At 41.9% G+C, this 26218-nt stretch overlaps 1 protein-coding gene across 1 annotated transcript in view; it reads left to right on the top strand.

The window, feature by feature from the left end:
* PAFAH1B1 (platelet activating factor acetylhydrolase 1b regulatory subunit 1) overlaps positions 1–26218 on the top strand; it is a 132849-nt gene that overhangs the window by 88665 nt on the left and 17966 nt on the right. The window contains exons 6-8 of the mRNA XM_089683772.1: positions 12522–12690; positions 14496–14598; positions 14716–14944. Coding sequence (XP_089539898.1) covers positions 12522–12690; positions 14496–14598; positions 14716–14944 — 501 coding nt within the window. The remainder of the gene's footprint in view (positions 1–12521; positions 12691–14495; positions 14599–14715; positions 14945–26218) is intronic.

Below are 26218 nucleotides of genomic sequence, written 5' to 3' on the forward strand. Positions count from 1 at the left end.
AGTGACAATGAGGGGAGGCTTACTATAGAGCTGTAATGCTGATGTAAAATGAGACCCCATGTTTTTATAGGCTTTTTATATACCATTAGCAGTTTTTAATGGTTACTGAAATAAACTGTTGTATTTTTGAAGAAACTGCAATTTGTGTGGTGCATTAAAAATCCGACTTTCTTGTCCATGTATGATTGCTCTACTAGAAATGTCAGGTTTTTTTTGTACACCAGTTTAGTTATGTGCAAACGTAGATCGTCCAAATAACTGAAAGTATAACTAAAGGCAAATGTATATATATAAATTTGTTTTGTTTTGGACGGAGTGGGGAGATATTAGAGCCCCTGTCAGGTTTTTATTGCTGCCTGTGCCACCATTGGGGAGATTTACCCCCTCTATCTTTCATGTTTACTGTGATCATTGAAAGTAAAAGAAAATTCCAAATTTTGGTTTGTCCCCAGAAAAGTAATGGAGGAGAAATCTTCCAGTGGGGACACTAATTCTGTTGACCTGGAGGCCCCAAAGAAATTCCTTATACAGGGATTTCTTCTCACTTCCTGTTTGGCTATGGGACAGGAAGTGAAGAGAAATCTCTGGCATGGGAACCAGATGGCAAAACAAACTGACAGGGTCATAAGACTTCCTTACCCTATCCAAAATGGGCGGAAAATTTTTGCCTATCGTTCTACTTGAAGCCTACTTTGAAGGTTTATAGATATAAACTCAGAGGGGAAAACCATGTGTCACTGAGATAATGACTTTTGTAAGGTTCAGCAAATAGGTTAAATCATCTTGATACAAGGCTTGTTACACTACAGTCAGCTGCTCATTCTTAACCACTTCCAGACCGGACACTTTTACCCCCTTCCTGACCAGGGCAATTTTCAGCTTTCAGCGCTATCACACTTTGAATGACAATTGCGCGGTCATGCAACACTGTACCCAAATTAATTTTTTACCATTTTTTTGAAACCGATAAAGCTTTATTTTGGTGGTATTTATTCACCGCTGGGATTTTTATTTTTTTTGCTATGTAATGAAAAAGTCCAAATATTTTGAACAAAAGTGTTTTGTTTTTTTTTTTTATAAAATTTTGCAAATAAATATTTCAGCATACATCTTTGCCAAAATGTATTCCGTTATCTTTTTAGCAAAAAAACAAAAAAAACCAAATTAGTTTATAACCAAAAATTATAATTTTTAAACATTTTTTTTTACATTTTATTTTTTTATATTTTTTATTTATTTTTATTTTTTTACATACTGTCACCCTAGCAGTACAGTGTCACCATGGTGACACTACTACTTGTGGGGGGTGATGAAGATTTTTTTTTTTTTTACACTGATTGCTTTTATACCCATATAGGATGTAAAAGCAATCATTTATCTTTCTCTCTGTGTGCATTCCTGCACTCATTGAGAAATACTGAGTGAGCTGTGATTGGTCACATGGTACAAGGCTGTTGTGAATAGCCTTGTACCATGTGACCTCACACATAGTAAGCAATGATGTCACAAGTGACATCTTGCTTACTACTTTGCATGTGATCACTGATTGGCCAATCAGTGATCACATGATCGGGACCTCGTACAGAGGTCCCATCCGACGATCGGTGTTTCACTGTGTCCGGAGGACACAGCGGGCACCGGATCGCGGTGCTGCGTGCTCCCAGGGAGCGCGCACAAGCAGGGTGCGGGGAGGCCGTTCATAAACGGCCACCTGACCCTCTACTGCCACCGTCCGGCCGTTTATATACAACGGCCGGTCGGGAAGTGGTTAATATAGTTTTAGTTGCACTACACCTTTTAGTATTTGCCAATTTCCATTTTGTATTTTAGGAGACAACTGTCTTTATGTATCCTATATCTATTTTGATTAACACCTTCCTTTAACTGTATCCTGATCTACCAGGTGCAGTTTGCGTATATAATGAACAAATATTAGCCTCCATATGCATACATTAAACCGCTCTTGATTAAATATTCTTATGTTCATACATACATGTCAATCACATTTCTCCAGAAATGTTAAAAGAAAATTGATGTTCCCTTTATGGATACAATACAGGTATATTTAATTTCAGTACTCTTGAATTATTTGCAGTTCTCACTGATACCATCAATGGGGTATAATTCCTGCTGCTGACATCAACAATGGGGCACTATTTTTCCCATTGACACCAATGATAGGGCGCTATTTCCGGCAACTGACACCAACAATGACAGCGCTATTTCTCCCACTGTCACCAGGACAATTTCCACTCCCAATGGCCACAGTCGAGCCCCAATAAAGTCTGAAGGACAGTAAACTGGCCCTTTATAAAGTTTGGAGACCCATGGTCTAAGCATTGTAACTGCACTAATAATGTTTATCCTATGTAATAGGATGTAATAGGCAAGGTATTGGGAGAGACATAGTTTATTTCAAGGATCACTTGAATGTAAGGATGCCCCATCGTTTGATGGAAATTATCAACCTACAGAAGACTGAATTCAAAGACACCCTGAAAATCAAGGTGAAAAAATGATGCAGCAGGCTAGTCCATTTTGCTGAAATTTAATTGCAGCAACTCAAAATGGTACTCGGTAGTTTGTATGGCCCCTACATGCTTGTATGCATGCTTGACAATATTGAGACATGCTCTTAATGAGATGACGGATGATGTCCTGGGGTATTTCCTCCCAGTTCTGGACCAGGGCATCACTGAGCTCCTGGGCAGTCTGATGTGCAACCTGGCGGTGTCAGATGGACCACAGCATGATATCCCAGAGGTGTCCTATTGGATTTAGTTCAGGAGAGCTTGGGGGCTGTTCAATGGTTATCAATTCCTTCGTCCTCCAGGAACTGCCTGCATACTCTTGCCACATGAGGCCGGGCATTGTCATGCACCAGGAGGAACCCAGGACGTACTGCACCAGCGTTGGGTCTGACAATGGGTCCAAGGATTTAATTCCTGATACCTGATGACAGTCAGGGTGCCATTGTTTAGCCTGTAGTGGTCTGTGCGTCCCTCTGTAGATATGCCATCACTGACCCTCCACCAAAACAGTCATGCTGATCGATGTTACCGGCAGCATAACGTTCTCCACTGCTACTTAGCTGACCAGATCAATATCCCAGGAGTTTAACCACTTGCCAACCACGCTATAGCTGAATGACGGCTATAGTGTGGTTGTCCAGTCCTGGGAGGGCATCACATGATGTCCTCTCAGAACGTACCCTCCTGTGCCCCCCTGGGGTGCACACCAGGTGATCTCCATGATCGCTGTGTCCCACGTGATCAGCTGTGTCCAATGATACAGCTGATCACGTGGGACAGCAGTGCCTTCAGTGTCCATCATTGTTGCATGTCAGTGCTGCCTATCCGTGCCGCCTCATCAACGCACATCAGTGAGAGAAAAATTACCTGTTTGCAAAATTTTATAATCGAACAAAGAAATTTTTTTTTTTTTAATTTTTGCTCTTTTTTTGTTCATAGCGCAAAAAAGAACACCCAGCTGCGAGTAAATACCACCAAAAGCAAGCTCTGTGTAAAAAAAAAAATAGGAAAAAGATAAAAATTTCATATGGGTACAGTGTTGCATGACCGCGCAATTGTCGTTCACAGCGCAACAGCGCTGAAAGCTGAAAATTGGCCTGGGCAGGAAGGGGGTACAAGTGCCTGGTAGGCAAGTGGTTAATTGACTTGATGCTATACTTTGATTAAAAAGTGTTCCTTTAAATTTTTTTTAGCAGTGTACATAATAAAAAGAATTGCTTGACATACACATTTACTTGAAGTAAAACTGGCTTCCAGTGTGTCCCGAAACCGAATTTTTAGGAAAATGCCCTTCAAGTGTCAGACATCAGCATGCCATAGTGTTCAAAGGCATAGTAGCATTTGTGTTGTGTTGCGTTGCAGAATTTTGTTTTGACTCAAACGTGTACAGTAAAACATTGAATGAGGTATGATTGTAATTTTGCATTTATGTGTAATGAAATGGAATTACTTTATTCCTATTTTCTTTTTCTGCATGCAGGCCATGGCGGTTGAGTGCATTACTTCTTCTTTGAAACAATTGTACCTGCTAATTTGAGGTCCTTACGAAGCTCTGCACAAGTAGTGCTTGGCTCTTGGACAACTTTTCTGATAATTCTTTTCACTCCTCTTTCAGAAATCTTGCAAGGAGCACCTAGCCATGGTCGGCTTATGGTGAAATAATGTTCTTTCCATTTCCTGTATATGGCCCCAACAGTGCTCATTGGAACATTCAGACATTTAGAAAGCCTCTTTTTGCCAATGCAATTAGTATGCTTTGCAACAATAAGGTTGCAAAGGTCTTGAGAGAGCGCTTTGCTTTTGCCCATCATGAGATGTTTCATGTGTGACACCTTGGTAATGAGACACCTTTTTATAGGCCATCAGTTGAGGCTGAACCAGCTGATATTTAATTTGCACTGAAAAGGGGCATGATTGTTTTCTAGTTACTGATAGATTTCAGCTGGTGTCTTGTCTTTCCATGCCTTTTTTGCACCTCCCTTTCTTCATGTGTTCAATACGTTTTCTCTGTCATTCCATTTTATTACATAACGTAATTTCTAAACATTTTTTTGTTTCTTTGTAAGTATGGATTGCATGGGTTGCTATCATTTTTGAGCTGATAAACACTAGTGTGCATGGAACCTAAAGTATGTTAAAAGCAGTTAGCCAGCTTTTGCACATTGTAATATATGCAAACCAGGAATATCTGTTTTTCTGGAGAAAAAAAAAAGTTTGCTTGAAGTCTGGAACTGTGTGTGCATAGGGTTAATTCAGTATTTTACAGTACCTCTCAATTCAGCTATGCAGGTTTGTTCACAATTGTTAGCTGGTGTATGCTTGGATGTACATGTCTGTTAATCTACTCATAACAGAGAACATATATTACTTGGTAGAAATCTGTAACTATAGAAACTGTTCAAGAGATGGGAAAGATACACACCAGTTTTTCATAAACTACAGAAAGGTGATTCATTATCCACAAATGGAGCAAACTTGGAACAGTGGTGAACTTTCCTGGGAGTGCCCGGCCTACCAAAATTACTCTAAGAGCACGAGGGCGACTCATCCAGAAAGTCATTAAAGAACCCAGAACATTATCTAAAGAACTGCAGGCCTCACTTCATACCAACAGTCAAACGTGGTGTTAGGGTGATGGTCTAGGGCTGCTTTTGCAGCTTCAGGACCTGGACGGCTTGCATAATTGATGGAACCATGAATTCTGTGCTCTACCAGAAAATCCTGAAGGAGAATGTCCAGCCATTCGTTCGTAACCTCAAGCATGTTGTCATGTATTATGAGGAGGTCCACACAGAAACAGTCCATAAGACAGATCTGTTGTCTTGCATCACACAGACAGGCAAATCTGTTGTTATATATCAACTAGGAGGATGATTTATTTATAAATATATTTTCTTGTAGCAACTAGTCCAACAGTTCTTTTCTAGAGATGCATTTATTCAGATAAAGATATTTGCAACAGATGACCAAATCCTGCTGAATACATGTAAATATTACAGTGAACAACAGCCCTCAGAGTCCCATTTAAGATACTTCATAGCAAACCTGGAGATACTACACTGTCCAGCATATGTCCAATTATAATATGCACCTAGGTAGCTTCCATGCATGCAAGAATGCAAGTTATGACCTATACTTGTGCTTCCATATTAATGAAAAGAAGAAGCTCTCTGTTGATATACAGTTTACTGGAGGGGTTTCTGATTGGCTGACAAAACACTTTTTTCATCTTGTATGAAAAACAATTTGCCATTACTGTAAATAACAAGGTCACTATAGTGTTTACTAGGTAAACAAAGCTACCTTTTCACCATTTCCCATGAATACCCCCCTAAGTCGAATTACCATCAAATACTTCTTATATGGTCAAATCACAATCTTTATCATCCTTAACCACTAGCCTACAGGGCACTTATACCCCCTTCCTGCCCAAGCCAATTTCCAGCTTTCAGCGGTGTCACAACACTGTATCCATATGAAAATGTTTATCATTTTTTTGAGACAGAGCTTTATTTTGGTGGTCTTTAATCACCTCTGGAATTTTTATTTTTTCTGAAACCAAAAACCACTGAAAATTTTGAAAAAAATAGTTTTTTCTTAGTTTTTGTTATACAATTTTGTAAAGTGATTTTTCTCCTTCACTGATGTGCGCTAATGAGGCTGCAGTGATGGACACCGATAGGAGGCACTGATGAGGAGGCACTGGTAGGTTGCACTTATGGCCATTGACAGGCATCATTGATGGGCACTGAAAGGCAGCACTGATACACGACACTGTTGGGCGGCGCTGACTGGCACTGTTGGGCGGCGCTGACTGGCACTGTTGGGCGGCGCTGACTGGCACTGTTGGGCGGCTCTGACTGGCAGCTCATATGGGCACTGATATGTGGCATTGATGAGCACTGACAGGTGGCACTTCTGGGGCCACACTGATCATCAGGGCACACTGATCATCAGTGCCCTGATGATCAGTGTACATGTCCCCTCCGCGGAAAGCCGATTACCGGCTCTCCTCTCCTCTCGAGCTGTCAGCGTGACAGCTCGAGAGGAGAGAAATGCCGATAACTGGCATTTCCGTGTTTACATGTGAACAGCTGTGATTGGACACCGCTGATCACATGACCGAGCGAACATCTTCGGCTCTTTCCGTGATCCGCTGTGTCCGAGGGACACAGTGCACCGGCGATTGCCGCACTGCACGCTTCCTGAGCCGCGCATGCGCGGTGAGAATGGAAGGACGTCATATGACGTCCTATCAGAACGAGAGAACCACCTTGTGCCCATCATTGTACTATATGGCGGGCGGAAGATGGTTATACATGTACCCTTTGAAACGTCTAATTAAATAAACAGGCTATTCCCCAAATACCAAGGTGACATTACATAAAATTAGAGTTCTTTCGGTGTGTAAAGTGGTCTTGTCACTGGCCTGTCCAAGAATGAACAGTATGTGTTTCAATATCTTATATATACTACATTGGTGTTTATCAACCTTTTCTACCCGGGGCTCCCTTGAAAAGTATTTTCAGTCACGAGTCACCCCAGTCCATGGCTTAGTTCACGTTACTGTGTGTTGCAGAACGCACGCTAAATCGCGCTCATTCCTGACACGCTGACAAATGCTCTTTCCTTTAGGGGTACCCCATACATTGGCAATCGCGGGGTGTTTTTGGTGTGGTTCAATTTTAAAACCAAGGTCAGTGACGACTTTCCCTGCATTTCTGTGGGTAAGGCAGCCCATTGAAATAAAGAGCTGCCCTACACACAGCCACACAGATGTGAACCAAGGGCCTGTTCACCTGTGAGGTTGGAGGGCGGTAAAACCATGCAATTGAGATGCTTTTACCACCCCCAACTGCTTCCCCTTTAGCTGCAGAAACAGCAGCTGGGGGTTTACACATGCTGTTGCCGCAGCTGGAAGTACATCTCCAGGTGAGTGGAGTTGAACTACGACCACCCCGCAACTGTGTGTGCATTGCACCCAGTTGTAGTGTGGTGATTGATGCTGGGGTTAAACCAGGTGGTGAGGAGGCAACATATTGCCTCTTTACTACCTGTCAAATGCCTCTGAAAAGCGATCAGAGCATGGATTGCTTTTCAGAGGAGCAGCAGTCCTTGCTGCTATCGTGAACAAGTCCTAAAAAGGCAGTTCTGAAAGGACAGGAATAGGGGGTCGAGATTAAAAGTAAAATACATATACACACACCTATAAAAACACACATGTACGTACACGCACACACACGCGTACATACATACGTATGTATACCACAACAATAAAACAAAAGCAAGCCACCAAAAATGACACCAATAATTAATGTCATAAGCACCTCTCCGACTCACTTATACAAGTGTGGATACATAAACCCAGGGGACAGCATACTAAACAATATGATAGTGTGACAAGAACACGCCTATCTGAAAAAGAAGGTTTCTAAAGGATCCACGCGGAGTAGTATGAATTCAAATGAATTTAACAATACTTTATTTGATCACATAGATCATGAGGAGGTTAAACATGAGCACGGTGTACATATGAAAAAAATAAAATCATGTTTAAAAACACTTAGCGTCTTCAATTGAGGGTCATCTTAGCCAACAGAGCACCATATAAGGTAGAGTGGTGTAATGATGGAGTAGTTATCCTGGATTTCCGTAGGTTTCCTGCTTAATATTGTATGAACCGTATATTCAGTGGATGTGTTCCCAGTATATATCGGACCTCCTGGAATGTACAAGCTGGAACACAAAAATACATAGTATGTATCTAGCAATATGGAAACCAAATCACATCCAAAAATTTACCAGGCCTCCCTCCACAATAGTCAATGGATACTACTGTTACCTTCTCAGAGGTGAGACTATCATACCCGCCTCTCAAATGTAAGGACTTCCTGGATAGCCACCCCAAATGGAACAAGGTCCACAGTACCAAATGATTCTGAGGATATACATAGAAAAAGATAATAAATGTGTAGAACATGGGCATCAGGTAACCCCGAAAACAAAACACACATAGAGATGTGGATATATTACCAGCAATGAGGATCAAGAAGACTCCTGTCGACTTGAACTAAGATCAGGTCCTTGATGCTTTTCCAAAAATGCATATGGGGGTGAGGGACCAGGTATACACGATGCGTGGATTTCAAACACATATAGTGTGTATATAGCATATAGCAGGCCGTAGATACCTGAATTTAATATACCCAGTAAAGGGTTTCCAAAAATTGCTCAATTTGAGAAGGTTATTTGCGGTTTTTATAAGGATGTGGCTATGTCACAGCAAAAAAATACCTGAATAGGATAGCGTATATGTATATGTATATATATATATATATATATATATATATATATATATATATATATATATATATATATATATATATATATGTAGATTCTCCTCCTGAGAGGATTTCCAAAAAATTCCCCGAATATACAGGGTAAATTAGGCCCATACAACATGCCCTATGAACACCATGTAGGCTCTGTAAATCTCAACAGACATAAGCTTTTGAATAACTTGCCACCGGTGGGAGATATATTTCCCTGAGGGATTGCCGTTTGCGAACCGCTGTGATAATAGCCCACTGGTAGTTCTCAACAGGTCTTGGGCCTACCTAACAGGGAGCTGTGACACCGCCGTTCCTTCCCGCCTCGTGGGCGCCGCACCCTGTGAAGACGCCGAGCGTAGTGACGTCAATACGTTGACGCATTTCGTCCGCCAATCACCGCAGACTTCGTCAGAACTGGGAGGGGACTTCAGTCCTTTGCCTTATATGGTGCACTAATTGCATACCAAAGAGTCTCCACCTCGCCATCTTGTGTTGAAAGAATATCACTACATTAGGAATATCCAAAAGTGAATTAAAACATATATCTTGAATTTTAAAATGATTGCTGGATGTGGAAGAGGAGCCTAATTACTATGGATCAAATCCTCTTCCAAGAGAATGATAAACCGGAGATTATTGTTAGCATATTTCACTTTCACATAGGGAAACATCAAAACCAAATACAGCTACCAAGATTTCAAAAACAGTCCTATTGTTCTATATGCTCACCACTTAATAAGAGTAGAAAGAATTGAACAATTAGGTTCATATTTTGTCCACAGAGGCCCATATTTAGTGCATATATAAGGTATCGCAATGTAGATTATAACTCAGGGTATATAAAGAGTTCAAGGGAATTTATTTCAAAAACACCCCAAAGTTAAGTTCTGTGTTTAGTCCAAATGGGACAAGTGCCCCTAGGGTATAGATCCAGAATTTTTCTTTTTGTAGGAGGACTTTATCAAAATCCCCCCGACGGGCCGAAATATTCAGCAGGAAGATCCCTTTTACTTTTAGACCGTCTGTTTTGCCCCCGTGTACTTCTTTAAAGTGTTGCGCCAATGGGTTCACTTTTTCTCCCTTTCTTACATTCCTATTTTCATTTCTAATGTCCCTCAGATGTTCACCAATCCTAGTCCTAAGGCTTCTTTTGGTTTTACCTATATAAATCTTTTTACATGGGCATTCTATCATGTATATCATTTTACTACTAGAACAGTTAATGAAGCTTCGTATTTGAAATATCCTAGAGTTATCATTGTTGAAGAACTGATTAGACTTATGTACAAATGGACAGATCTGCCAATGACCACATGGAAACATACCATATACACCAGTCTTCCTAGTTAGCCAGTTTCTCTGTGGTGCCCTCTGAAATTCTGATTGTACTAATATATCATTTAGATTCCGAGTTCGTTTTGCCACCATATGGGGGCTCTCTCCTACCACTTTCGCTATCTGCGGATTTTGAATTAGTAGATGCCAATGGGAGTCCAGGGCCTTCTTGACTTCATCCCATTGTTGTCCGAATTTAGTTATGAATCTTACCGGTTGGTTTTCAGTATTCGCAGCTGCCTTTGGTTTTAATTTATTAATTAGTTCCTCTCTTGATTTACCGAGGGCTCTTCTTTTTGCTCTTCTTAGGGTTCTATGTGAATAGCCCCTCTCTCTGAACCTTTTGTAGAGCTGGATAGATTCATGTCTATATTCTAATTCTTCTGTACAGTTTCTTTTTATTCTCTGGAACTGACCAATTGGGATTCCCTGTTTTAGACTCTTTGGATGGTAGCTATTAGCATGTAGAAGTGTATTGGCCGCTGTTTCCTTTCTAAATGTTTTAGTGACCAGTTTATTTTCGTGGACAAAGATTGACAAATCCAAAAATGTTATCACCTCTCTATCCACTGTATAAGTAAGTTTGATATTTCTATCATTCTTGTTCAAAAATTCCATAAAGCTTTTAAGCTCATCCATACCTCCATCCCATACCATTAGGACATCATCAATGTATCGCAACCAGGTTATTGCATATTGTTTATAGGGAGTGGAGGGATATACTAGCTCCTCTTCCCACATACCTAGATGTAGACATGCGAATGCCGGGGCCCTACGGAAATCCAGGATAACTACTCCATCATTACACCACTCTGCCTTATATGGTGCTCTGTTGGCTAAGATGACCCTCAATTGAAGACGCTAAGTGTTTTTAAACATGATTTTATTTTTTTCATATGTACACCGTGCTCATGTTTAACCTCCTCATGATCTATGTGATCAAATAAAGTATTGTTAAATTCATTTGAATTCATACTACTCCGCGTGGATCCTTTAGAAACCTTCTTTTTCAGATAGGCGTGTTCTTGTCACACTATCATATTGTTTAGTATACGTATGTATACACATGCAGCAGTCTGACGGCTCCCAGTGCTGACGTACAGTGCGGCTGGGGATTGGGAGCTCGGGCTCAAGTGACAGCTATTCTCCCCATGGCACCCCTGAAGACCTCTGGCAGCACCCCGGTTGAGAGAGGCTGTACTACATATTCCCCCACTTGAATCGGTTCTGTCGAGAAATGATCCATAAATAGTGAATATCAACTAGAAGGGTTGCATTGTGATTTCAGGTATTGAATGCTTCATAATGGCTCGTATAAAATATGAAATTGAAACGTTACATCTCTTTTCACGAGCCTCTAAAATTTCCCCATGAATCAGTTATTGAATAATATGACTTTAGACCTTGACAAGCAAAGGATTTGGTAAAAATCAGTGGCCCATATAGCTGTAAGACCTATTTCATGGCTTGAGCTTTCTTCAGTATATCACACCAAGATCTTGAGTATTGCGTAATGATAAGCTGACATCACAATCCAGTCCTGTGTTTGACTTTAGTACACGAGTCATCTTTCACAATCTTACTGAAAGTAATGCTTGGTCCACTGAAAGTAATTGCTCCAATCCACATAAATCCAGGATTTTCTCCATTCATTATACTACAAAGCACAATCGTGCTTGGGTTATGCAGCAGGGGGTTCAGGGGGCAATTGCACATAGGGCCTAGCAGGTTTGGGCATCTTTCCCATCCCCTTTTAATAAAGGAAGTAATCATTTAAGAACTGCATTTTGTATTTACTCAGGTTATCTTTGTGTAATAAAATTTGTTTTATGATCTGAATCATTTTAAGGGACAAATATGCAAAAAAATCAAAAAAATTCAAAGGGGGCAAGTACTTTTTCACAGCACTGTATATTCCTGTTTTACGTAAATGTTTTTGGGGAGGAGATGTTTTTGCATCTGTTGGGGGTTTTTTTTTTTTTGTTTTGTTTTGTTTTTTTTTTCTTCTTGGTCTTGACATTTCACCTACAATATGTATTTTTAATGAAGACTTCAACCCTCATGTTGATGCTCTTATTAATCAATATTAGGTTTATTATGCTAGTCTGCAGCATGTGCATTTGGATCATGCTTCCTAATGTTTTCTTGGCAGAGGTGTTGGAAAACCCCAGACCTGAATGAATAATGTGAGGCAATCTTCCTTTTGTCTGTGCCTGGCTAATTATTCAGAGAGGTGCCAGACTGCCCTGCAGAGTGCAAATTGAAGCCTCCACAACTTGTCAAGCCACAGGCTGGCATTAACAGATTTCTTTCTCAATGTTAGGTGTGGGACTATGAGACTGGAGATTTTGAGCGAACACTCAAGGGACACACAGACTCTGTGCAGGATATCTCATTTGATCACTCTGGCAAGATGCTGGCCTCCTGCTCAGCTGACATGACGATCAAGCTATGGGATTTTCAAGGATTTGAGTGCATTAGGACCATGCACGGTAAGTGGGAACTACATTAACAGAATTCAAGTTGTGTTTAAAGACCAGTTATCCTTAAAAGATCAGTAAGTGCCATTGATAAATCTACATTAGTCAATTAAAATGTAGTTGACTTTAGGAGAATTCGTTAGTTTTATTGCTTGATGAAGGCATGAAGTTCAATATTTTGTATGCTTGTTAACTGTGCTGCCAACATAACTACTATACCAGCAACAGTGCCAGCCTGTAAAGAAAATTCCCAGCTGCTAAAGGTTTCCTCCTTTTTTTTTTTTTTTTTTTTCTTTTTTTCTTTTTTTTTTCCTTCAGCCATCTTTCTATTAGAAGTGATTTGATCACTTCTACATGCTTATGAACATTCTTCTACCCGCCCATCCCCACCCCTCACTCCTGCCTTCCTGTGCTGAGTAAGCTTCAACAGAATGCAGAGCCTAAATTAGTGGTCCCATGGGCACTCTAATGAACCTCTCACTTGTGCTATGCTTTCAGCCCCATATGTAGAAAGCGAATGTGTAAAAAAAAAAAAAAAAAAACACCCTCTGCCCCCCCCCCCCCCCCCCAATTCCCTGATAAGCACATAACATAAAAGCATTACCTTGACTAAATGGATGAGCTGCAAAGGATTTTAAAGTGTCACCTATTGACAATTTTGTTTGACAATTTCATAATGTTTGTATGGGATTTATTCCACAAGCAAAAAAATTAGTGTTAATGTTTGGTTGGTACCTGCACATTTTTTCTGTGTATTCTGGTGTGCCTACCCCTCTAAGCCCAGCTGCCACTTAGATGTGTTCCCAAATTCAGCGCTATCATGAATAGTATCAAAAACAAAAAAGCAGCGCTTACTGCAAATACTAAACAAACAAAAGTGCTAATTAATGTGCCGGCTAATCATATACGGTACTGTGCAAATGTTTTAGGCAAGTGTGAAAAATTCTGTAAATTAAGAAAGCTTTCAGAAATAGAAGTTATTAGCTTATTTTATCAATTAACCTAATGCCAAAAAATAAACTGCAGGACGGAAATCCAAAACAAATCATTATTTGCCTTCAAAACCGCATTAGTTCTTTTAGGTACACGTCATAGTTTAAGGAACTCCTAACATCTTGGAGAACTAACCACTGCAGGCAAGCCTGTTGGACCCCGTTAACACTAGTTTGTTTTCAAATCGTGGGCGGAATCGTCGCGATTCTGCTTGTTATTTGAAAACGCACTGTCAAAGTGTGAAAAACGCGATCACGGTTTCATGCTCCGTTTATTTCAGTGGCACCTGAAAATGCAGAGCGTTTTTGCCGCAATCGCAGCGTATTTTTCCGCACAGCAAACGCACTGCGATTGCGCAGACAAAATCACGGGACGCGCAACACCCAAAAAAAGGTTCTGTCGCGGCAAAAACAGCCTTTTTCAGGTTCCATTTAAATGAATAGCAAATGAAAACGCTATTGTCCGTTTTCACACTTTGACATCGCTTTTTCAAATCGCTGGCAGAATCAGTGATTCTTCCTGCGACTTGAAAAAATCTACTGTAAGCTGTGTCTCTGGGTAAAGTTTCCTTGCAAAGCGAAAAGCCTATTTTACCATTAGCAAATCAACCCCTTTGTATCCATTATGTTTACCTGATATCAGAAATATGTTTTGCTGTCAGTGGAAGTGAACATCCATATTGCTGTTCAGTGTGTTTTTGCAATTTTCTCAATGTGTGTATACCATCTACTGGCAGGGGAGCAATGCTATTTAATCATGTTATATATTGTGTTACCTATTGTTTTGTTTTTTGTTTTTTTTTGTTTTTTTTCTTTTGTGTCTAGGTCACGATCACAATGTTTCTTCAGTAGCTATAATGCCTAATGGAGATCATATAGTGTCAGCCTCAAGGGATAAAACCATTAAGATGTGGGAGGTTCATACTGGGTAAGTGTTTTGGCTTTAATTTTCAGCAATTGAAACACTACTGATCTTTTTCCCAGCTAATCTGAACATCCGAAAAAAATATATATTTAAAAATAAATTTTTCTTTTAAATACTTAGTTATTGTGTGAAGACGTTCACAGGGCACAGAGAATGGGTGCGAATGGTGCGGCCAAATCAAGATGGTACCCTAATCGCAAGTTGTTCTAATGATCAGACAGTCCGTGTTTGGGTGGTAGCAACAAAAGAATGCAAAGCAGAACTTCGAGAACATGAGCACGTTGTAGAGTGTATTTCCTGGGCCCCTGAAAGCTCCTATACTACTATATTGGATGCAACAGGATCAGAGGTACAGTGTTCCCTTATCTATCCTGCTAAACACTTTTTTCACTTTGATTGCAGAGCGGTCTCTGATATTTACTGTGCGGAAAACTAACTTTGATTACTTTAAGTTTTGTCAATTTCTGTCTTATGACACATTTCCTGGTTAGTTTCTCCTATTTAATTTTTAAAGTTCACGTTTGTTTTACTGACAGAGTTGTAGTTTAGTGCTGATATCTTGTCTGGTAAAATATTTATCTTAATTGTACTGGATTATAGTTTCATACCTTCAGGTGATTGGACAGTGGCAAGGCTTTTGAGAACACATCCCCTGGGTGCCTCCCCTATAACCCTACCCCACACTGATTCTGTCCTAAGGTGATGAACCTTTTCCCCTTAGCAAAGAAATAACTCTTGGCTTAACTGGTTTTTTTTTTTGTTTTTTGTAATTTATTTTGAATTTCTTCACCAAATCCCTGCCTTCTAGTGCCCACAAATAGAAGAACCTATCTTTACCTTGGAAGCTGTACTCAGACCTAATGCTATGGGGATGGCCTGTAATGTTGCTTCGGGCTACCATACATTGACACCCACCTTGGCACTTTGTGCAACACATGCAGTCATAGCAGGGTGCTATACAGGTCCAGGGCCGTGGATCATCCCTATGGAACCCAGATCCTGAATGCCCACCATGACAGCAAAGCCTGAACTTTATATATAGTCCAACATTGTAGACAGGGTCATGCTGATACTGTTAAAGACTAGAGTGATATTTCAGCGATTACTATAATGTAAACATTTCACAATTTGGTGCAAAAACGTAATCACTCAGGGCTTATTCTCAGTTGGATGACCAGATGTGACATCACATCACAGGTAGCAGAGTTTACAGCCACTCCCACCTAGATCTCTTACATGGTACTCAGGTTCTTCTTCCTGTCTCCATTTATTATCTATTTCAGGTACCTGTATAGCGCTGTACACACACACACCCCCCAACCCTCAAGGAGCGTACAATCTAAGGTCCCTAACTCACATTCATACATACACATACTAGAGCCAATTTAGACAGGAGCCAATTAACCTACCAGCATGTCTTTGGAGTCATAAGTCTACTTTCACACTGATCCATAGTAAACAAGTGCTAAAACCGCATATGTGCTATCGTATTAAACAGGACATGTGGCTCAAAATGCAACAAGGTGGTTTTTTTTTGTTTGTTTGTTTTTTATGTGCTCTTGCCTCGTTTTCCATGCATTTCAATGAGAAAGTGTTTGTGTTTTTTTTTTTGTTGTGTTTTTTTGAACCAAATGAAACTTGCTCCAAAAATGCAGACAGCAGTATTTTTACAAAGCACAGCAGACCCACAACTGATCAGTGTGAAAAGTTCCATAGGATTGCATGGCCACACGCTTTTCTTCCACTTGTGTGTTGTTTTTTGTTTTTGTTTTTTTTTCAAATCTCGGTAGCGAAAGAAAAACTGATCAGTGTGAAAGAAGCCTAAAGATTTGCTACAGGGCAGTCTACATCGATCAGCCATAACATTATGACAACCCACTATAACCCATCGAAGCATGGACTTCACTAGACCTCTGAAGGTATGCTGTGGTATAGCCATCAGTTGCAGATCCTTTTAGGTTTGCAAGATGGGGCCTGCATGGATCTGATTTGAGATCTGGAGACTTTGGAGGACAAGTCAACACAAACTTGTTGTGGTCTTCAAACCATTTTTGAATTCATCCGACAAGGCTACCTTCTTCCAATGCTTTTGGGTTCAGTTCTGATACTCGTGCCACTTTTAAGGAACTTTTGGCTGTTGACACGATTCAGCATGGGCAGCCTGACCAGTCTGTGGCTACACAGCCCCATATGCAACAAACTGCGTTGTATTGTGTGTTGTGACATCTTTCTGTCTGAATCAACAACTTTTTCATCATTTTGAGCTGAAATAGAACCTCTATTGGATCAGATTCAATGGGCCATCCTTTGTGCCCATATGGCCGTCCATGACCCTATCGCTGGTTCACTGGTTTTCTTCCCTTGGACTAATTTTGTTAGGTCTTAACCACTACAGACTGGGAAGACCTACAAGATCTGCAGTTTTGACGTTGATCCGACCTATTCATCTAGCCATTACAATTTGGTCCTTATCACAAGTCGTGAAAATCCTTATGCTTGCCCATTTTTTTCACTTGCTGCCTAATATAGTCAAGCCACTTTCAAAGCCATTGTAACAAGATGATATTCACTTCAACTTTCAGTGGCCATAATGTTATGGCTGATCGGTGTATATGCAAGTGGCTGTGTTCTCCTCCTGGGAAAGTTTACCTTGTATTCTGCATCCTTCTCCATGAGTACTCCCCATGGGAATACTCTCACACATAGCTATGGCAGACCAGGCAAAAGGGAGCAGCTGCAAAACCACAGATGAACATTCGCTCTGCAAAAGGTCCACATAACATTCAGCCTGTGTTCACATATGTGCGGTGCGGTATACAATTGTGCTAAAAAGTTTGCATACCCTGGCAGAAATCATTACATTTTGGCATTTTAATGGACAAACGACCCCTCATCATCCCAGTTGCCCCACAGGAGACCTCCTAAAGGAGTGGGTATGCAAGGTTCTGCGATTAATTTGAGTTTGCTAGAGATAAATGAGAAGTTGATAATAGCCCCAGAAGGCATCTGATACTTTGTCAAAAAAAACTGGAGAGAATGAGGACTGAATCCATCCAGGTAGTCTCCGATACGCACTGTCTTTCATTTTAAAGATAGTGATCATATGAAGCCATTTATTATCACATAGTTGTTTTGGCTCCTTTTTAAATCATAATGAAAACAGAAATCATCCAAATGGCCCTGATCAAAAGTTTACATACCCTGGAATGTTTGGCCTTGGTACAGACACACAAGGTGACACACACACGTGTTAAAATGGCAATTAAAGGTTAATTTTCTACATATGTGACTTTTTACATTGCAATTAGTGTCTGTGTATAAATAGTGAGTTTGTTAGCTCACAGGTGGATACACTGAGCAGGCTAGATAAACCATGAGATGCAGGAAAAGTACTGTCGAAAGACATGGTTAAAAAGGTAATGGAACTTTACAAAGATGGAAAGGGATATTAAAAGATATCCAAATCCTTGAATATGCCAATCTGTACTGTTCAATCACTTATTAACCACTAGCCTACAGGGCACTTATACCCCCTTCCTGCCCAAGCCAATTTCCAGCTTTCAGCAGTGTCGCACTTTGAATGACAATTGTGCAATCATACAACATTGTACCCATATAAAATTTTTATCATTGTGACAGAGCTTTATTTTGGTGGTATTTAATCACCTCTGGGGGTTTTTTTTTTTTTTTTTTCCTTACGCCAAAAACCACTGAGAATTTTGAAGAAAAAAAAGTTTTTTCTTAGTTTGTTATAAAATTTTGTAAATAAGTGATTTTTCTCCTTCACTGATATGCGCTAATGAGGCTGCAGTCATGGGCACTGATGGACACTGATGAGGAGGCATGATGGGCTCTGACAGGCATCGCTGATGGGCACTGAGAGGGATCACTGATGGGCACTGTTAGGCGGCACTGAAAGGCAGCTCAGATGGGCACTGATATGTGGCATTGATGTGGACTGGTAGACACTATGTGGCATTGATGTGGCACTGAGGGGCACTGGCACGAGGCACTGATGAGCACTGACAGGTGGCGCTGCTGGGGCTACACTGATCATCAGGGCACACTGTTCATCAGTGCCCTGATGATCAGTGTACATGCCCCCTCCGCGGAAAGCCGATTACCGGCTCTCCTCTCGAGCTGTCAACGTGACAGCTCGAGAGGAGAGAAATGCTGATAACCGGCATTTCCCTGTTTACATGTGATCAGCTATGATTGCACACAGCTGATCACATGACTGAGCCGACATCTTTGGCTCTTTTCGTGATCGTTGATCCGCTGTGTCCGAGGGACACAGCGCACCGCCGCACTGCGCGCTCCCTGAGCCGCGCATGCTCTGTGAGAATGGGAGGACGTCATATGACATCCTCCCAGAACGAGAGAACCACCTTGCGTCCGTCATATTACTATATGGTGGGTGGGAGGTGGTTAAAGAAGTGGAAAGTTTGGGGATCTCTTGATACCAAGTCAAGGTCAGGTAGACCAAGGAAGTTTGCAGCCACAACTGCCAGAAGGATTGTTTGGGATACAAAGAATAACCCAAAAAGTAACCTCAGGAGAAATACTGGCTACTCTGAAAAAAGATGGTGTGGTTGTTTCCAGGAGCACAATATGACAATACCTGAATAAATATGAGCTGTATAGTTGAGTTGCCATAAAGAAGCCTGCACCAATGCTACAAAAAAGCCTGGTGAGGCGTGTCAAGATGTTAGGCATATTGTAACCAGGCTTTTTTGTGGCATTGGCGCAGTAAAGGCTTCTTTCTGGCAACTCAACCATACAGCTAATGTATGTTCAAGTATTTTCGTATTCTACATAAAAAATAAAAAAACCCAATCTTTTTCCAGACCATCCTATAACTTATTCTGAGGTTGCTTGTGGGATTTTCTTTGTATCCTGAACAATTATTTTGGCAGTTTTGGCTGCAATCCTTCTTGGTCTACCTGACCTTGGTTTGGGATCAAGAGATCCCTAAACCTTCCACTTCTTAATTGCTTGAGCAGTACTGACTGGCATATTCAAGGCTTTCGATATCTTTTTGTATCCCTTTCCATCTTTATAAAGTGTCATTACCTTGTTGTGCAGGTCTTTTGACAGTTCTTTTCCACTCCCCGTGGCTCAGTATCTAGCCTGCTCATTGCATCCACCTGAGAGCTAACAAACTGACTATTTTCTATACACCGACACTAAAAGCAATGTAAAAAGTCACAAATGTGAGAAATGAATCTTTAAGTGCAATTTTAACCTGTGTGTTGCACCTTGTGCGTCTACACCAAGGCCAAACATTCCAGGGTATGTAAACTTTTGATCGGGGCCATTTGAGTGATTTCTGTTATTTTAATTTAAAATGGAGCCAAACAACTATGTGATAATAAATGGTTTCTTATGATCACCAACCTTAAACAAAAGACAGTTTTTTTGGCAAGATCAGTCATATTTTCAATACAAATGCCATAATTTCACAATTTCTCACAGGGTATGCAAACTTTTGAGCACAACTGTATCACATGTGATTCGCACAGGAACCGTACCGCATTCCTGTGCAAATCACATGCCAATTGTGTGTGGTGAGATTAGAACCATACATTTTGTATGGCTCTATTCGCACCGCACCCACACCAAAAACGTGCAGGACCCTTTTTTGGGTCCGCACTAGAATCCGATGGCATAGGTTTTCACACCCATGCAATTCGATACTGCACATCGCATTGCATTTTGCGGACCGCTTTCGGGGTGTTAACATACCCACAGCGGTTCGCATGAACGGGGTGCGATTCTGATGCAGTGAGGAATTTGCACTGAAAACGCTGCAAATGCCTCACCGCATCAGTGTGAACCAGGGCTTAATTTCACTGACAATGTACCCCTTTGCCCCGAAGCAGGAGCCGGTTCTATCACTAGTCTCTGCAAGCAGTTACAATTCTAGCTCTTTCAGGCATGGAACAAATAGCCTATTTGATATATTTGTTATTCCTGCCCTAGAGGAGGCAGACACAGAAGGGGATGACATGGACGTTGAGGCCATCAAAGCCCAACTGGGATATTTGTCACATTCTGGACTTAAGGTGTTACTAAACCCACAACAGTAAAATCAGTCTGTATATGCAGTAAAGCATGCTTGTTATACTCACTGTGGAACCTAAGGGGTTCATCCTCTGCAATGTGTAAAAAGGATGTTTAATCCTGTCTTCTCTGATCTTGCTAGTTTTTTTTTCTCTCTTGGACAAGTACGTGTGATCAAATATCTAAAAGAAATGAGCGCTAGATCTGTGTAGTGGAGCAGCTTAGCAAAAAAAGGTAAAACCTCAGAAAACCTCTTAGGATAACATCTATATATAAAACAAACATGCAGCGCTCCTATCAATGATATAAAACAAATAACATGAAGACATACAGTCATGGCCGAAATTGTTGGCACCCTTGATATTTCTCCAGGAAATCATGTATTTCTCACGAAACGTATTGCATTAACACATGTTTTGCTATACACATGTTTATTCCCTTTGTGTGTATTGGGACAAAACAAAAAAAGGGAGGAAAGAAAGCAAATTCGACATAATGTCACACAAACCTCCAAAAATGGGCTGGACAAAAGTATTGGCACCCTTTCACAACTGCGGATAAATAAGAATGTTACAAGCATGTGATGCTCCTGTAAACTCACCTGGGGCAAGTAACAGGTGTGGGCAATATAGAAATCACACCTGAAAGCAGATAAAAAGGAGAGACGTTCACTTAACCTTTGCATTGTGTGTCTGTCTGTGCCACACTAAGCATGGACAACAGAAAGAGGAGACGAGAACTGTCTGAGGACCTGAGAACCAAAATTGTGGCAAAATATCAACAATCTCAAGGTTACAAGTCCATCTCCAGAGAACTAGATTTGCCTTTGTCCACAGTGCGCAACATTATCAAGAAGTTTGCAACCCATGGCACTGTAGCTAATCTCCCTGGTCGTGGACGGATGAGGAAAATTGATGAAAGATTGCAACGCAGAATAGTCCGGATGGTGGATAAGCAGCCCCAAACATGTTCCAAAGACATTCAAGCTGTCCTGCAGGCTCAGGGAGCATCAGTGTCAGCGCGAACTATCCGTCGACATTTAAATGAAATGAAACGCTATGGCAGGAGACCCAGGAGGACCCCACTGCTGACACAGAGACATAAAAAAGCAAGACTACAGTTTGCCAAAATGTACTTGAGTAAGCCAAAAGCCTTCTGGGAAAACGTCTTGTGGACAGATGAGACCAAGATAGAGCTTTTCGGTAAAGCACATCATTCTACTGTTTACCGAAAACGGAATGAGGCCTACAAAGAACAAAACACAGTACCTACGGTAAAATATGGTGGAGGTTCAATGATGTTTTGGGGTTGTTTTGCTGCCTCTGGCACTGGGTGCCTTGACTGTGTGCAAGGCATCATGAAATCTGAGGATTACCAAAGGATTTTGGGTCGCACTGTAGGGCCCAGTGTCAGAAAGCTGGGTTTGCGTCCAAGATCCTGGGTCTTCCAGCAGGACAATGACCCCAAACATACGTCAAAAAGCACTCAGAAATGGATGGCAAAGAAGCGCTGGAGAGTTCTGAAGTGGCCAGCAATGAGCCCAGATCTAAATCCCATTGAACACCTGTGGAGAGATCTTAAAATTGCTGTTGGGAAAAGGTGTCCTTCCAATAAGAGAGACCTGGAGCTGTTTGCAAAGGAAGAGTGGTCCAAAATTCCGGGTGAGAGGTGTCAGAAGCTTATTGATGGTTATAGGAAGCGACTGATTTCAGTTATGTTTTCCAAAGGGTGTGCAACCAAATATTAAGTTAAGGGTGCCAATACTTTTGTCCAGCCCATTTTTGGGGTTTTGTGTGACATTATGTCATATTTGCTTTTCTGCCTCTGTTTTATATTTGTTCCAATACATACAAAGGGAATAAACATGTGTATAGCAAAACATGTGTTAATGCAATACCTTTTTTGTGTGAAATACTTGATTTTCAGGAAAAATATCAAGGGTGCCAACAATTTCGGCCATGACTGTATATATATTACTCCAAAAATGACATATAGACTTATATGTGTGCAAAATAGTGTATAACGCACACAGAGATGACCAGAGACTGCGGACATAGTACAGGAGATGACCAGAGACTGTGGACACAGTTCAGGGGATGACCAGAGACTGTGGACACAGTACAGGGACGACCAGAGACTGCGGACACAGTACAGGGACGACCAGAGACTGCGGACACAGTACAGGGACGACCAGAGACTGCGGACACAGTGCAGGAGATGACCAGAGACTGCGGACACAGTGCAGGGGATGACCAGAGACTGCGGACACAGTGCAGGGGATGACCAGAGACTGCGGACACAGTGCAGGGGATGACCAGAGACTGCGGACACAGTGCAGGGGATGACCAGAGACTGCGGGCACAGTGCAGGGGACGACCAGAGACTGCGGGCACAGTACAGGGACGACCAGAGACTGCGGGCACAGTACAGGGACGACCAGAGACTGCGGGCACAGTACAGGGACGACCAGAGACTGCGGGCACAGTACAGGGACGACCAGAGACTGCGGGCACAGTACAGGGACGACCAGAGACTGCGGGCACAGTACAGGGACGACCAGAGACTGCGGGCACAGTACAGGGACGACCAGAGACTGCGGGCACAGTACAGGGACGACCAGAGACTGCGGGCACAGTACAGGGACGACCAGAGACTGCGGGCACAGTACAGGGACGACCAGAGACTGCGGGCACAGTACAGGGACGACCAGAGACTGCGGACAAAGTACAGGGACGACCAGAGACTGCGGACACAGTACAGGGACGACCAGAGACTGTGGATAGTACAGGGGATGACTGCTGACCTTTGGGGAGGGGGGGGGGAGCGGGTACCTGAATTTGACAGGTACCCGCTCCCACTTCCGCGGAGTTGTTCTTTCATCTTACCTGTTCCTCTATCCAGCCGCGCGCTGTCTTCCCGGCTTCTGTAATGGCGCTCGGCATGACAGCCGGGTGCCCAGTGCGCATGAGCGAGAAGCACTTGCGCTTTGTGATTGGTCCGGCGGCTTCTGGGATCTGTCATGTGTCCCAGGTGCCGCCTTACCATTCACAAAAAGCACCGCTTCCTGCGCATGCGCACTTGGCACCCGGCTGTCATGCCCACACTACAGAAGCCGGGAAGACCGCGCCGCTGGATAGAGGAACGGGTAAGATGAAAGAACAACTCCATGGAAGTGGGAGCGGGTATCTGTCAAATTCAGGTACCCGCTCCCCACCTCCCCAAAGGTCAGCAGTCATCTCTATAAGGTCCTGCTGTAGAGCTGAGCGGCCGGCCCGGTATTCTGACACGGCGGCAGTGGAAATACCGGACCGGCCGCTCCATATTCGCTCCATAAGACGCACTGACATTTTCCCCCCTTTTTTTGGGGGAAAAAAGTGCATCTTATGGTGCGAAAAATACGGTATATGATGAGATCATCTAGGTGTGAGCATCTGGACCCAGGTGTTCTGACTAGTGGCAACATCTATCACAGCATTTCAACAGGGTTTCCAAATGGCAGAGCGCTGATTGTAGACCACCAGAGGGAGCCAGCAACCAGATCTCTTCAGACCAGGTATCCCAAGTACGTGTGATCAGCACAGGGCCAATCAGCACTGTCCAGATAGAGAGTCATGGGTTATCCAGCCTCATAGGATAATTGGGGGAGAATGAAAACATCTCCTACAAGCTTTTACCAGTGCTCTGCTGGACACTGATAGAAGTCACAAGACTGCTATATACTGCTAATGAGAAAAGGTACAGTATTTAGCAGTTTATATTTACTAAAATAATTGCATTTCTGTGTACAGTGGGAGACCAGATATAGTGAATGCAGGTTCCTGGGTTCAGTAACACTTTAAAATCCCTTGACAAATACCTTCAAATTCAAAAAGTTCAGATGTAATCTGCGAAGTTGATTATTTCCTCTCTGAGACCAAGGAAATACATGACATCTAAAGATATTCAAGATACCTATCTACATGTTCCCATTTCTCCATTCCATCAATGGTTTCTGCACTCACAGTGGAAGACAATCACTTCCAGTTTGTCGCACTGCCCTTTGGTCTATCATCTGCTCCCAGAGTATTCACAAAGGTCATAGCACCTCTTCTTGCCTTTCTGGGAACCCAAGTCAAATGCTATCCTGGAGGAGTCATCTCCCATCTAGCTGTCTGAAAACAGGACCCCACAGGACAATTCAGCTGCTCCAGGTTTTCAGCTGAGTGATCAATTAAAAAAATTATCTGGTCACCAGCCTTCTCTTCACTTGAAATAGCTGAGTTTGGTATGGGTACATCTCAAGTTTTTCCTTCCAGGAAAGGTAAAGAGAATTAGATCTTGCATTTAGGGGGCTTTTTAAGGCAACCTTGAATTATACAGAAAGAAACCAATTTAAAAAATAAATTTCAACATTTTATTTAAACTAATTTCTTTTGTTTTGCAAATCAGCACATACAAGATAGACATTGCATATTCACCAATATAGAGTCCAGCAATTTTATCAACTCATTCACTTAACAAAATTATAGTTATTGCGATATGTATCCAGTGGTATCTTCCAAAGCTGATTTCCATCTTGCACCTCAAAGTTTGACTGCAGATATATTTAGCCTGGGATCCAACACATTTTGAATGCATTAACACAAATTCTTCCTCAGGGATAGGATACCACTCTATAACCGTAATTATCAATGGTCAATTGTTAGTAAATATCTTTATAATTGTGTAATGGTGAAACAGACCATATAAGGTACAGTGAGGCAAAAACGTTTTTGGTCACCCACCAATTGTGCAAGTTCTCCCACTTAGATGAGAGAGGCCTGTAATTGGCATCATAGGTAGACCTCAACTATGAGAGACAAAATGAGAAAAAAAATCCAGACAATCACATTGGCTGATTTGGAAAGAATTTATTTGCAAATTATGGTGGAAAATAAGTATTTGGTCGCCTACAAACAAGCAAGATTTCTGGCTCACAGACCTGTACCTTCTTTAAGAGGCTCCTCTGTCCTGCACTCATTACCTGTATCAATGGCACCTGTTTGAACTTGTTATCAGTATAAAAGACACCTGTCCACAACCTCAAACAGTCACACTCCAAACTCCACTATGGCAAAGATCAAAGAGCTGTCGAAGGACACCAGAAACAAAATTGTAGACCTGCACCAGGCTGGGAAGACTGAATCTGCAATAGGCAAGCAGCTTGGTGTGAACAAATCAACTGCGGGAGCAATAATTAGAAAATGGAAGACATACAAGACCACTGGTATTCTCCCTCGATCTGGGGCTCCACGCAAGATCTGACCCTGTGGGGTCAAAATGATCACAAGAACGGTGAGTAAAAATCCCAGGACCACACGGGGGGACCTAGTGAATGACCTGCAGAGAGCTGCTGGGACCAACGTAACAAAGGCTACCATCAGTAACACACGCCGCCAGGGACTCGGATCCTGCAGTGCCAGACGTGTCCCCCTGCTTAAGCCAGTACATGTCCGGACCCATCTGAAGTTTGCTAGAGAGCATTTGGATGATCCAGAAGAGGATTGGGAGAATGTCATATGGTCAGATGAAACCAAAATAG

The sequence above is a fragment of the Staurois parvus genome, unplaced genomic scaffold (genome assembly GCF_062004578.1).
Source record: "Staurois parvus isolate SC_StPar_1 unplaced genomic scaffold, SC_StPar_1.0 ptg000321l, whole genome shotgun sequence".
NCBI classification, from domain to species: Eukaryota; Metazoa; Chordata; class Amphibia; order Anura; family Ranidae; genus Staurois; species Staurois parvus.